Raw genomic sequence first — 14,464 nt, 5'->3', positions numbered from 1 at the left:
CTAAAAAATGCACTTGATGCCTCCTTATAAGCTGAGGATCAAGGGTAAATGAAGCAATCCAGGACAAGGAGTAACACCCTTCCTTACAGTTTGGTGTAGTAGCTAATGTAAAAGGAACCTTTGGATCGCCCTTAACTATGCTTAATAATTTTACTCGTGACAATTCAAAAAATAAGACACATTTTTAATGACGGGATGATTGTGAAGAACTATCAAATATTATTTTGCAATTAATATCCACCCACAAAATTGTTACAAAATTAAATTCCACCATTATGCATTTTGATTCATCCATACACTTATCAGCTATTTCATTCTTTTGTTTTATTGCATATACTCCCCTTTCCCCAAAGAACAACTTTTCAACAATCCTATTTAAAAAGTTTAAATTAGTATTTACCTCTATATTTATAAAGTTTAGTCTATAATTTCAGCAGAGTGACAATAATAAAATTTAACCAAAACAACAAAAATAATAAAAATGAAACCATTAAAACTATCATAAAAAAAAGTTTAATTGGAGCAATTCAATTTATTAAATTTTCTAAACATGTTTTAGTGTCGGTCATCTGATGGATGCCTACAATCCAACAATTTCTACTTATCAAAATTAGAAATGTTATACATATCTATTTTTTCCAGCTTTTTATTTTAAGATAAAATATAACGTTTTTTTTTTAAATGAAAATTTACATGAATTTGAAGACGGTACAAAATTATAGCATTTTCAGCAAACAAATATTTTAAAGTTGTAGTGTTTAATTTCTAAATTTGAAAAATTTTAAATATAGTCAATTTTAATATTATTTTGAGGCAGATAAATTATTTTTAATTCTCATGATTCCCATAATTTGTTAAAACTACACCAGATATCACACCCCTTTCCATGCTCATCTGAGCAACATAATAATTCCATTATTATTAAAATTTATTGTAAAATACATTTTGAGATGAATTGGTTTCAGTACAGTTTTTTTGAGTTTTAAATCATTAAATCCACTTCACTAGCAACCCATTCATTTCTTCAAAGAAAAAGGTTTCTCCTTTGAATATGATGCAAATGATATGCTCCACATAAAAATTATAAAGTAAATGGCCTGACAAAAAAAAAAAAAAAAAGCAGACTTCATCATGTGACATGAATGTTCAGCATCAACCAATGAAAATTGTTTTAACAGTCCAACTTCCTGTATTCAATATGTCCACCAGGATAGACCTGGTTACTTAATAGAACTGAATGTCAGTTTCTTTTAAAGTAAATTTTATAGCATTTCCTTAATTCACCAAAACTGCACCTGAGGTTGCTCCCTCCATACATATGCACTTTTGATAAGAGTTGTAGTGCACCTGTATACAATGATTTCATTTATAATTATTATTAAAATTAATTGTAAAAAACTCTTGTAGAAACCCTGAAGTCATGAATCAATAATGAACTGGTTTAACAACAGTTTTTAAGTTTTAAATCAAACCAGTTCCATCAGCAACCCAAATATTTTTTTTAAAAACAAAAATGTCTTTCTCCTTGCATATGATGTTGTGTTAAGCATATAATATATATATAAACAGTGTAAAGACAGGAAAACAGACTATATCATGTAAAATTTGCGTTCAGCATCAGCTAACGAAAATCATTTTAGCAGTTCAACTTTCTATATTTAAGATCTCTGCAAGAATAGATCTGGTTACTTAATAAGGCATAACTTCTTTGTAACATATCTTAATTCAGCAAAACTACACCTAAGCCCCCACCACCACGTCTACACAGATGCACAGCTGAGTATTGTACACAATCATTCCATTATGATTTTCAATGTAAAATCAAAGAAAAACCTCAACATAGTTTGAAAAGTTCTTGATCTTGTATGATCAAACACCAGAGTTCATTTTGCCTTATTTTGTTTTAATTTTTAAAAGTTTGATAATAAATCTCTTCCATTTTTCTGCTGAGCTCAGAGTTCATTGTCATGAAAACAGATAAATGTACACGAAATGACAGATAGTTATCAGTCAAAGAACTTTTTTAGTTTTGCTGGTTTATTTAGATTTCCTTCTCCTATGTTAGTCGCCTTTCAAAAACAGATCCGATTTACACTACTATCTCACCGAGTATTCAGATAGATTCATATTTATACCAATAAAAATATTTAAATCATGTTTAATATATATTCTTATTTTCAATCTATAGAATTAGGAGTCAGATTTTTATTTCAATAATCATTGAAGTTGTCCTGACTTGTTAAGATGCTGCATCGGCATTCAACCATGCAATCTTTATATAGGAAATCAGATGATAATATAATAGACATAACTATTAACTGCATTGCAATGTTGGAAAAAAATTATTATTCATTTGTGGGACATAAGTTTAGACATAACAAATGAAAGAAGCTCACCATATTTTACATCATGATCTACTTAGAAATGCTAATGAAACAATTTATATATTTAAGTCATGTTCTAACAATTAGAACTGCCCTCCAATGCAATCATTTATTCATGTTACAGAAGTTCAGGTTAGTATGGTACTTTAGGTTTCAAGCTGGGATAACAGACTTCCCTATAGATCAAAATATGACTGCCAAAAGTCACTGAGCAGTGTATTATTAAAACTCAAGAATACCCAGTATTTTTTGCCTGGGTCTATTCTTCCAGCTTTAAACCTAAGGTACAATGTTGATCTGAACTTCTCTAGTATATACATATGTGAATAACTGTTAAGTTGTTCTTATTAAACATTCATGAGGATGTCCTGTATTTTAAAATTCAGGTGATCGGTCATCTCCTTCTCAATACAGACCAATCAGTCTCGTTACTGGAATCGGTGTTAAATAGAGAAGTAGTCAACCACCTCAGCAAAAATAACCTCATCAGTGATATGCAATATGGTTTCCATTCCACTAGATTTACAACAGATGTGCTAAAAGTCATATCTTATAGGATTAGAAAATCTCTCGACGGAGACTTCCTTTCTAGGACATATCCAAGGTATGGCATAAAGGTCTACTCCACAAAATTTCCAGTTACGATATAGCTGGAAATGTCTTTTCAATTATTAAACCATTTCTCTCTGATAGGTTCATAAAAGTAGTGGTTGATGAGCAGAAATGAGAAGCTCACAGTATCAATGCTGGAGTCCCTCAGGAGTCCATCCTGAGCCCAACTCTCTTCCTGATCTTCTGTTCTTCAGATGCTGCACTTCTATTTCTTGTTCTCTTTCGGTGGAGGAGAAATCTTTCACGACTGAGACAATTTTTATTTTTGTACCTTGTCTCCACATTAAAAAACGACCCTGGTGTCTAACTCTGTCCCGTGGGGAGGCATAGTAAATAGGTACATCAATGATCTCTCAAATCACATCCTAAGATCATTTGTAGACATTTATGCTGACAACACAACCATCCATTCCAACACTTCAAAGGCCATAAATGATCAAGTTCTCTCTGATTCACTCTCCTCTGATGTTGATCATGTGGTACAATGGGGAAAAAGGTGGCTGGTTACTTTTAATGCATCTAAAACCAAGCTTCTATCTTTCCATCAACACTGATCTCCATCTGGCATCAATTGAAATCAATGGCTATGGTCTTGGGGAGGCTCCATGTTTTGACAAGCTTCTGGATCAGACTTTTATTCCTGATCTGAAGTGGAAGATGTACATCAAATCCATTGCCAAGGCTGCTGGAAAAAAATGATTGTTCTACCGCTCCAGTAGACATCTCACTGCCGATGCAATTCTCTACTTGTATAAGAGCAAAGTACATCCAAGGATGGAATATTGTTGCCACATCTGGACAAGAGCTGCTAAAAGCATCTTATCATGCCTTGACAGAGTTCAAGATAGACTTTGTAGCCTCGTAGTGGGGGATGCCCTTTTCTCTTCTTGCAACGTCTTTCCAACAGAAGAGACAATGCGAGCCTGTCTCTTCTTTTGCGTTATTTTCATGGCAAATACTCGTCTGAGCTCCAAAGCACTCATCTATCTAAAACCACTACCAACGATTTTCTTCACTCTTTATCTGTGCCTAAACCTAAATGTAGATTCCATGAACAAAGCTTCTTTCTTAGAACTGCACGCCTGTAGAAATCTGTTCCGTTTTCCTGCTTTCCAATTGATTACAATATGGTCATCTACAAATCCAACGTGAACAAGTTCTTGATGAGCCGCCCCCTTAAATAATCCAATTTACCAAATTTCCACTACTAACGATTACTACATTTTTCCATTGACTAGTGTATACTCATCAACTCTTATCCTCAAGTGGCCTCTGGGCTTTAATAAGTGGTGACTCCTTCGTAATCTAGCACTATTGGATTTCTTTCTAAATACATATTGCTATGTGTGTGTATGTATGAGTAGAAAGAAATCCAATCTATATTTAGATAGATATATAGGAACTAATTTTGTATTTATTATTTGCGAACTATTATCCTAATCTTTATTTTTTTTTTTTTATAGTTGTTGTTTCACAATGTTTTGGCCAACTATTCCTCTGGCCTTTGTCAGGTCGTTAACCGCAACGGGATAGGAATGCTGAATCTTCAACTGTATCTTCAGCAATTACTGCGTTCCATAGTTGTTGCCGTCTCACCACGTTTTGGCCAACTAATGCTCTGGACGGATTTGGGTAGGATTGAAATCACTATCTTCAGACAATGCTCATCTGGAACTGTAGAGATTCAACGTCTCTATCAACTGCGCCACGGGCCCAGAAAAGATGAGGATAATCGTCCGCAAATAAATAAATAAAAAATATGTACAAATTACTCATCTCAAATAAGAATTCCAATAACTAAATATAGGAACTAGTATGACTACTACTATAACAGTGTTTCGCTTGTAGTGCGAACACATGGACGCAAAATAAGCCGCATGAGTGTAGGACACAAAAAAAAAAACAATGTCAATCTGGCATTTGACATAGTTACATGACATCTAGGTCATTTCCTTCTGACCTTTTTATTTCAATCTCACTCCACTTCCATTTCTTTCTCTTTTTTGCCTTGACTAAACAATGAAAAGACGTGACTCACTTTTGCTCCACAAATTCACACAATTGAAGAGTAACTTCCCACCTGTACGTATGCGTATACATTTGAGGTAAGATGACTTAAAATTTGTCATAAGCATTAATGGTCTGTCATGAACAATTCAATTAACTTCTCTACCACATAACAAACTTACCAGAACTATATCTGAACGCTCAGTAAAGACGACTTCACAATGAATATATCCAGAACTTGCTTGTTCATATGTGCACACACACTATGTCTTTTTACAATGTTCGTAAATAAAATGTATTTTTATTGTAACTCAGTATTTTGTTGTCTCATTTTGATGTTGGAGTCGAAGAACAGGTAAATATCCTCCACCAAAGATGTTATATATATAGTGAATGAATCAACATTTATTTCTCTAAGACTTTTCCTTGTATACCCTAGTAACAACATACCCGCTAAAATATACAACAGTTTTGTGATTTAATTACATTAAAAAAAATCGATTTTTATTGTTCCACTTATCTGTAATTTATAATTAACTGAACAATTCAATCATTTCTCTTAAGTATTTCTCTCACTTCCTACTGTGTTGATTTAACCACTTTCTAATATATTTTAGTCTCTGTGAGTCTTTAAAGAAAGAGTGACCACTTTTCAGCATTGCTACCTAATCTACATGTGTGTCTGCACACACCACAAACACATGTAAATTAGATGGCAAAATCATCTTTCACTTTAATTCTATTTTATTCTTGTGGAAAAAATAGAAGTAAAATGACTTATTATTAACTATGCAAAACAAATGTTTTACTGAGTGTTTCATTTTACTTCAGTCAAAGTTCTCAGAAATCGAGTGCTAACACTTGATCTCTATGTGATATCCATGGATATTCAATACACGATATCCATGGATATTTGAATACATGATATCCATGGATATTTGAATACATGATATCCATGGATATTTCAATACATGATATCCATGGATATTTCAATACATGATATCCATGGATATTTCAATACATGATATCCATGGATATTTCAATACATGATATCCGTAGATATTTCAATACATGATATCCATAGATATTTCAATACATGATATCCATAGATATTTCAATACATGATATCCATGGATATTCGAATACATGATATCCATGGATATTCGAATACATGATATCCATAGATATTCGAATACATGATATCCATGGATATTCGAATACATGATATCCATAGATATTCGAATACATGATATCCATAGATATTCGAATACATGATATCCATGGATATTCGAATACATGATATCCATGGATATTCGAATACATGATATCCATGGATATTCGAATACATGATATCCATGGATATTCGAATACATGATATCCATGGATATTCGAATATTCCATTAAAGTTCTCCTTTACCTCTCAAACACAGAGTTAGTACAGAAGTTGGGAACATAATTTTCCTCTCCCCAATTGACCATTATAGTGTATCTTTTTTAAGGTTTCTTGGTCTTATCGGATTCCAGGACAAGAATGCATCTAGTCTCATGAATTACATACAAGTCACACAGTATGATTTTTCAAATAAATGAAAATTAAATAAAAAAAAAAATGAAAAGTTGTAGTTCAAAGGACAAAACAAAAACAAATTGCAAGTCAAAATACTCTCCGATAATGCAGAGTAAGTACAGCTAGCCATTTCTAATGTTTGTTTTTAATAGTATCTGATGAGATTCATAGAATATCAAAAGTTGATCACAATCCGACAATTGAATTCGGTAATATTTTCACAATGGTCATCAAATTCTTAAAAATCAGTAATACATGTCTATTTTATTTGTATTTTACTCAATGTTTTCTCAACACGTTGTCATGGTGTAAGTTATACTTAAAAACATGTTAAAAGCAGGGTTGAGGAGTTGAAAGATATAAGGTCCAACTCCAACTTCTTATTTTAAAATTCTTCCAATATTTAAACTGTCTTGATTGTTGAGAGATTAAAAAGAACTGCGATTTCTAATATTCTGATTCGTTGCAAAACCTTACTTTGACTAGACAACCGAATGATGGTTGAAAGGATTTGTCATAATCACTTTTGATATCTTCCTTCACATTCTATAAAGATTCAAATGTAAAACTGTTAGGTTAGGCTACGTGTATACTGTGGAGAGCTTTGTTACAGGTTAGAGAATAAAATTCCACCACCCATCACAGTATTAGGATGATAGTCTTTTTGTGTCATCATGTTTGGTCTAGCAGATTATATTAAAGTACTTGTCAAAAGCATTTTTAGGGCTGGATTGGCATATGGCTTGGCTGAACTTGTATATTTTTATGGTTCTCCATTCATTGCAACAGTGCATGTTCTTGTTAATGAAAATGATCTTCTGCAAAGTTGCAATGTTCTCTTGGCTAAAACCTTTATTTGTCCATAGTCGATATAGGAACTACAAGTCGTCATAAAGAATAAAGGAACTTTTGTTAAAGGTTTACTCTTCTAGATCTTCCGTGCTCTGTTCACGCCCATACATGTTAACAGACTAACCATGTAAAAGATGTGGCTCTTTACTTCACATGGATGATTGTTGTGGAGAGGCTGTAAATTGCCCATCACGTACTGTTGGGATTCATGGAGATGAGTCGAGGATGTCAGGGATAAAAACAATCAGATAAGAATTACAACTAAAAATGACTCATTAAAAATGCAGTTTTTCTGTGTTTTTTCTTGTTTTTTTAAAGTGTATTATACATATGCAAAAAAAAAAAAAAGCTGCCAAAAATATGAAGAGAGGGAAAGAAAAAACAAGAAAAAGAAAAGGAAAAATACAAGAGGATTTAAGAACAGTGAAGGCATGCTATCACACCTACACTGTCTGGAAGGAGGAGACACATGAATACCGACTTGCAGTATAGTCCTGACACTGATCTCGGACATCTTGCTGGTGGCGAAAGACCAACTTCTCCGCACGTTGTTTTAGCAAATTTGCCATGCGGGTTTCAAGTTCTTGAATCGTCGGCACCTGAAAGATAAAAAGACATAATGAATATTTACCTAACAAAGTTCTCATGTCGGATTTTCAAAGTAAGATTCAAATAGCATTTAAGCTGACAAATCAAACTTTGCATCTGACAAACCAACTTTTGTTTTTTATTGTTATACCAATATGTTGGCAATACAATAACATACTTCATTACAATTTATTTAAAAAATGACTTCATCCAGCCCAGACAATCTTATAATATGAAACATTTTAAACTAATCACAGAGAAAAAGAAAAAAAGATAACTCATATTTTTGACTTAACCAAATAATAGTTGTTTCTCTTACAACTGAAATTGTATTTTTTATGTCTAAGTGTAAAAAAATGTGCAAACAAATAAAGATTAAAAAGAAAATGACTTCACAGCCAGTTAATGACTTCACTGCCATGGCTAGTTAATAATAATTTACTTCAGATTAACCAATTTTCATTTGTTATTTTGTAAGTTATATTGTTATGCAATTAATAATATAACTTACTTCCCTACAATTTCAAAAATTAGTCTGGCCCAGATGACTGGTAATATGAAATATTTTTAGATGATCACCTAGAAATAAAAATCAGCTTATATCAGTAATAGAAAAAACTTGAATAGACTTTTTGAAAAATTTAAGACATTTTTCATACTTCTTTAAACAAAATAATGATTTTTTTTCTTTAACATAACCCTGCAAATCTGAAAATATCTTATTGGAAGAAATAACATTGAAAAAGATTACATGACACACCATTCATAAACAATGTCTTCAAGCATAAAGGGGAATAACTCATATTTTAAACTGAAAAATATAATAGAAGTTGTTACTCTTACTACTAAAATTTTTATTTCTTTTTTTGGATAAGTTTTAAAATATGCAGATGTAAATCATCTTGTGTAGGAATTATGAACATGTGCATATTGACCAACCAAATATGGAAAAAAAAAAAAAGACAATGTAAAATCTGTTTAATGTAATCATGTAAGTAAATGTCAGTCTGAAGTTAATGTTTGCTTCCCAAAGATTGTTTTCCTATATATTTATATTACACAAAATACAGGTTAAAATATTCCTCAATAATAAATCAATTACAAAATTTGTCTCATTTCAAAATAGCGATCTTAATTACGTTTAAAAATGGAAAACATTTCATTAATATTAAATAATTCACAAAATATAAAGCGGATGCCATGACCAGAAAATGAAACTCAAACCTTGAGATGTTCAGTCTGAAATTCTATCAATTAAGTTATTTAGACATTTTTTATATAAATAAAACTTTAAAAAATTACCATAACAAAATAATTATAACTTTGGTGTGACATCATGTTTCAAAATATGGATTAAAACGTAAGCGATACTAAACATAAAAAAAATGACTAAACATAATTAGAAATCATTTTAAAACTCTAAAGCAATTCATTTTAACTTTGTATTGACGTTAAAAACAATATATACTAGAATTTGGATTTATAATTTTAGTTATATTTTCACAAAAATTGAAGGGGTCTGAATTTTTACAAAGGGCTTATTTTACCCATTTGCATAGCACTAAATTAAACTAAATATAGTACACATTTGGTCCATTATTCATATTACAGCTATTGGGGAAGAGAGAAAGATGACTGCTGCTATCATAACATACAGGCAAGAAAAAAAGTAAACAACTTTGTTTTTGCTCTTAAAACACCATGCTATGGCTATTGCAACAACTGTGTAGAGATGTTACTATCCATTGAACTACTTATGCGTCAATGAGATGAACAGCTGTTTCTGCCAAAGAAGATTGTGGACAATTCTTCCCACGATTGCATTCTTTCCATACAATGTTTAAAGCAGTTTAAAAATTTTCATCAGTTAAAATTTGAGAAAAAAAAAATTGCAATAAGTCACTATTTATACAAGTTATTTTCTTTTTTCGTTTTTTTTATGTCATTCCAAAAATGGATATGTTATCTGTTCAATATCTTGAGAACCCTTAAAAGATTACTCACCAAATTAATAGAAAGTTTTGAGTTTAACATACTGTAAAAAATGGTTCTAGATGGCAGGTGTGTGAAAGAATACACCTGCCATCTGTGTTTTCTTGCAAATTTGCTTTTATTAAAGTATCAAAGGTGTGAAAGCGAGTTCTTGTAACTGTTTAAATGTTTACATAAAAATCAGCTATTGGCAATGGTGACCTCTGACCCCCAAAAGAGCTGCCAATCGATAAGTTATCTAGACATTTTGCAATCTCAGTGCAACCAAACTTCACGTCCGGGTGTCATACAAAAAGTCTAGTTATCTTGTACATTGCACTACCTAATGCGCTTCAACTGAAAAAGTTGCAAGCTTGTAGGGCTGGTTATTCCCCTATTGTGAAATCATCCATGAACCGCCCATAATGACAACTAAGAACATCCATCATCCATTGCACAGAACATCTTGTTGGATTTCTGAAGTAAGTTACACATAACATTCAAGTCGACACATCAAACTTTGCTTTTGAATAGCCAATTTTTAATTGTTATTGTTGTACTATGTTATTAACAGTATAACAATGTACTTCACTATAATTTTTTTTAATTACTCAGTTTGTCCCAAATGATTGGTAATATGATGCATTTTTAAATAATCACCTAAAAAAAAAAAGAAAAGAAAAGGGGTATAACTAAGGTTTTAAAATGAAGAATATAATAGTTGTGCAACATTTAATATCTTTTTTTTTTGTATAAGTTTAAAATTGTTCAAACAAATGAAATTAAAAACTAAAGTGACCATAAAACTGCATCCTGAACAAAGCTGAGTAGATACAGCTAATATACAGATCAAATTATGTTAAATATTTCATCCAAAAGTTCTTTCATACATATATTTTTTAACCATTTAGAATACACATGAAAAAACTGAAATAATGGCATCCATAGAATGAGCTTGATGATCTAAGAATCTTTTAAAATTTAAGGAAGTTATGACTATTTTTGTGTCTCACACATTTGGATATTTTTCCCTCTCTAAGACTAAGAAAAATAAATGATTTGGGGTCACCAACAATTGTTATATTTATTTATACTTATTTTATTATTTAATTTTTTTTTATTTTTTAGATTATTAAAATAATTTTTTAGGTCATAAAAATAATTTTTTGAAATAGTTTTAATGTTTTGGACATTCTCATTTTTTTAAAGCATCCTTTTTAGAAAGTTTGTAAAATATTCAAAATGTAAAAAAATTTAAAATGTAGAATAGCGTTTTCATTGACCACTTTTGATGATAGATGTTCCCAAGAAGTGGGAAGATTTCTAAATGTTTTTGTGAGTGTATTTCTCCCCTTTTCTCTCACAGAATACACAGAAATTGACAACAAAATGTTAACCAACATCAGGGAACTATGCTCCAAGGAGACCCACCAATTCCTTTTTGGACTTTGGGAGTTTGAATGCAGAGAGGAGGAAAAATTTGAAAAATTATCGAACAGAAAATATTCTGGCTGAAAAGCCTACCAGAAAAGGAAAAAAACCAAACAAGCACTGAACATGAACAATAAGACCAACCACAAACAAAACAATCATACCTGATATCAGCAAATGGGAAGATTATGAAATGAAGGTAAGAAACAAAACATATGTCACTTACAAGCACAACAGATCAAAGTACATGCAACGGAACAACCACAACATACCCATACCATACACCCATGCTCATCAACAAATTCAACCAAAACTCCCATCAAACACATCACACAGGAATACAGGCACCAAACAACATATCAAACATTGACAAAACACCATCACACAATGGCCTTAATACAACCCCACACAACAATACAAACCTAGTTACTACCAACCACATCATACAACATAGTCAAGAACCCCTTACCTCTTCACTCTACCCCACCCATACAAACTACCAAAAAAATCCCCACCGAAACCACTCTGTGGAAAAGAGGATACACACCACTATTAGTATGTAAGTAAAGTTTATGATATTTTAATAGAAGGAAACACATACACATTCCAAAACCCAACACAAACATTCAAAATAAAAGAAGACCTAAACTGCACCTCCAAAAATGTAGTATATGCACTAAGATGCACAGCATGCAACAAATCTTACATAGGCGCAACCAAAAACCTCAGCAATAGAGTGGCCTTACATAGGAGCAACATAAAAATTGCAGAAAACAGACACCTCTATGTTTTAAAACACATACAAACATGCAGTGGAAATAACTTCAAAATAATGCCAATCTTCCAAACTGACAATTACTTTTACTTACACAGGAAAAAGATTTCATAAAATTCACTCCCGAATTGAACAAAGCTTAATATCAACACACAAACAAACAAAATGTAAGACGCACTCATGTACATGTATATACTTCCACACATAAATCAGAACCAACGTTAAAACACGCACGCACACACACACAAAATTTCCCCGATCTCTAATGTAACACATTGAACAATACTAACCTTACTTTACTATGAAAACAAAAACACTAATAAATACCTAGAATCACAGTTTAGTATATGACCTAATTCTACACCCACCTCTTCTATTCTCAGTCAGTGGAGGAGAAATCCTTTGAGACTGAGACAACTTTTATTCTTGTGCCTATCTAGAGTGCCCCCTTTTTAGTGAACTGGATTTTCCCCACACTAAAAACCAATCCTATGTTTAACTCTGCCCATGTGGGGAGACAAATAAATAGGAACATTAAGAAATATGCTATGTTTATTCATAAATATTGCTCCTTTATATAAACAAACATAATTATTAAATTATAAATATTATTAATATCCCAACAGACTAAAACTAAATAGAAATAAATTAAAATCTAAAAATCAAAATTGAATGACAACCTCCCTATCAAAAAACAAAAAAAAACAAATACTAGACAAAGCTTATTCAAACTAGAAGACAGAACTCACATTCCACAAGCCAATACAAGGAAACCCACACACACAAATACATGCACTCACACAACCTCCTCCACACACAAACACAGACCCACTTATATGACCAAGCACCAATGCACCTCCACGCAAGTAAGGAAAATAAATAAAGAAAAAAAAAAGGAGAAAAAAGTAAAAAGCAAAGAGCAACAACATTCAGTGACCATGTACTGACCCCAATAACCAAGGGAAGGAGAGAAATACACTCACGAAAACATTAAGAAACATTTAGAAATCTTCCCACTTCTTGGGAACATCTATCATCAAAATGGTTAACGAAAACGCTCTTCTACATTTTGAATATTTTACAAACTTTCTGAAGAGGATGCTTTTAAAAAAATGAGAACATCCAAAATGCATTAAAACTATTTGAAAAAATTATTTCAATGGCTTAAAAAATTATTTCAATGATCTAAAAAATTAAAAAATGAAATAATAAAAAAAAAACAAACGTAACAATTGTTGGCGACCCCAATCATATATATATATATATATATTCAGAGTGTGAGAGAATATATATAATTATTTTCCACAGCCAAACCAACGTCAAAACTCGAGTCTTGGACTTCCGGTTTGTTGGCTTTCTTGGCTCTTGTGGGCTGCAACGTTAGTTCGGCTGTGGAAAATAATATATATATATTGGCAACAAGTCATTATTCAAGCATGTTTGATCAAACATGATGAAGTTCTTCCTTTTCTGATTTTGTTGGATAACTTTTCAATTCGCCAAAATTTTTTTTTTTGTTATTTCAGCTGGCATGTTGCATACGACGACTAAAACTACTAGAAACCATACTAATTAAACTACTAGAAACCATACTAATTAAACTACAGCTCCTTATTAACTGGATCTCATTTAATATTGGGGCAAATATACTAACTGTATTCAATAACTAACAATAAATAAAATATAAAATAAGAAAATTAAAATAAAAAATTCGCTCTACCCATCCTGCACCCAACATTATAGCCAATATAAAAAAAAACCCAATTAACTATAAATACACTAAGCCTCAAAGAAAATGACAACAACAAAATTTGCTCCTGACGACAATCGGATGTACTGATTGTAAGAGCTTCAGAAGAATATGTCCGAATAACAACTACTGGGCGCCATAATATACAACATGCCAGCTGAAATAAAAGAGACTGCTTGGCAAATTGAAAAGTTATCCAACAAAATTGGAAAAAAGAACTTAGTTGTGTTCAATCAGACGTGCTTGACTATATATATATATATATATATATATATATATATATATATATATATATTACTGATTTTCTAATCTACTATTTATAGTTATTCATCCACATATTGTATTTAGTTATATACTACATCTACTTATATACTACATCTACTCAGACATTTTGATCTTGATTATTTTTCTTGGTCTATAATTCTTTACTTTGTCCAACAAAGCCTCCATATATAACTTTCTGATGTTCTTCAAGCCTTACTTTTAGGGAGCAGCATATCTCACTATTGTATATTTGCCCCAAATGT

The 14,464-nt window shown here is 31.6% G+C and overlaps 1 protein-coding gene across 1 annotated transcript in view; it reads right to left on the bottom strand.

The window, feature by feature from the left end:
- Positions 1–14,464, bottom strand: part of LOC145241510 (PAX3- and PAX7-binding protein 1-like) — an 85,064-nt gene that overhangs the window by 35,065 nt on the left and 35,535 nt on the right. Inside the window, exon 9 of the mRNA XM_080104548.1 lies at positions 7,904–8,021. Within this exon, the coding sequence (XP_079960674.1) occupies positions 7,904–8,021 (118 nt within the window). The remainder of the gene's footprint in view (positions 1–7,903; positions 8,022–14,464) is intronic.

The sequence above is a fragment of the Euprymna scolopes genome, chromosome 20, assembly GCF_053919585.1.
Source record: "Euprymna scolopes isolate OS-2025 chromosome 20, ASM5391958v1, whole genome shotgun sequence".
Classification (NCBI taxonomy): Eukaryota; Metazoa; Mollusca; class Cephalopoda; order Sepiida; family Sepiolidae; genus Euprymna; species Euprymna scolopes.
This window is presented reverse-complemented; position numbering and strand designations above follow the sequence as displayed.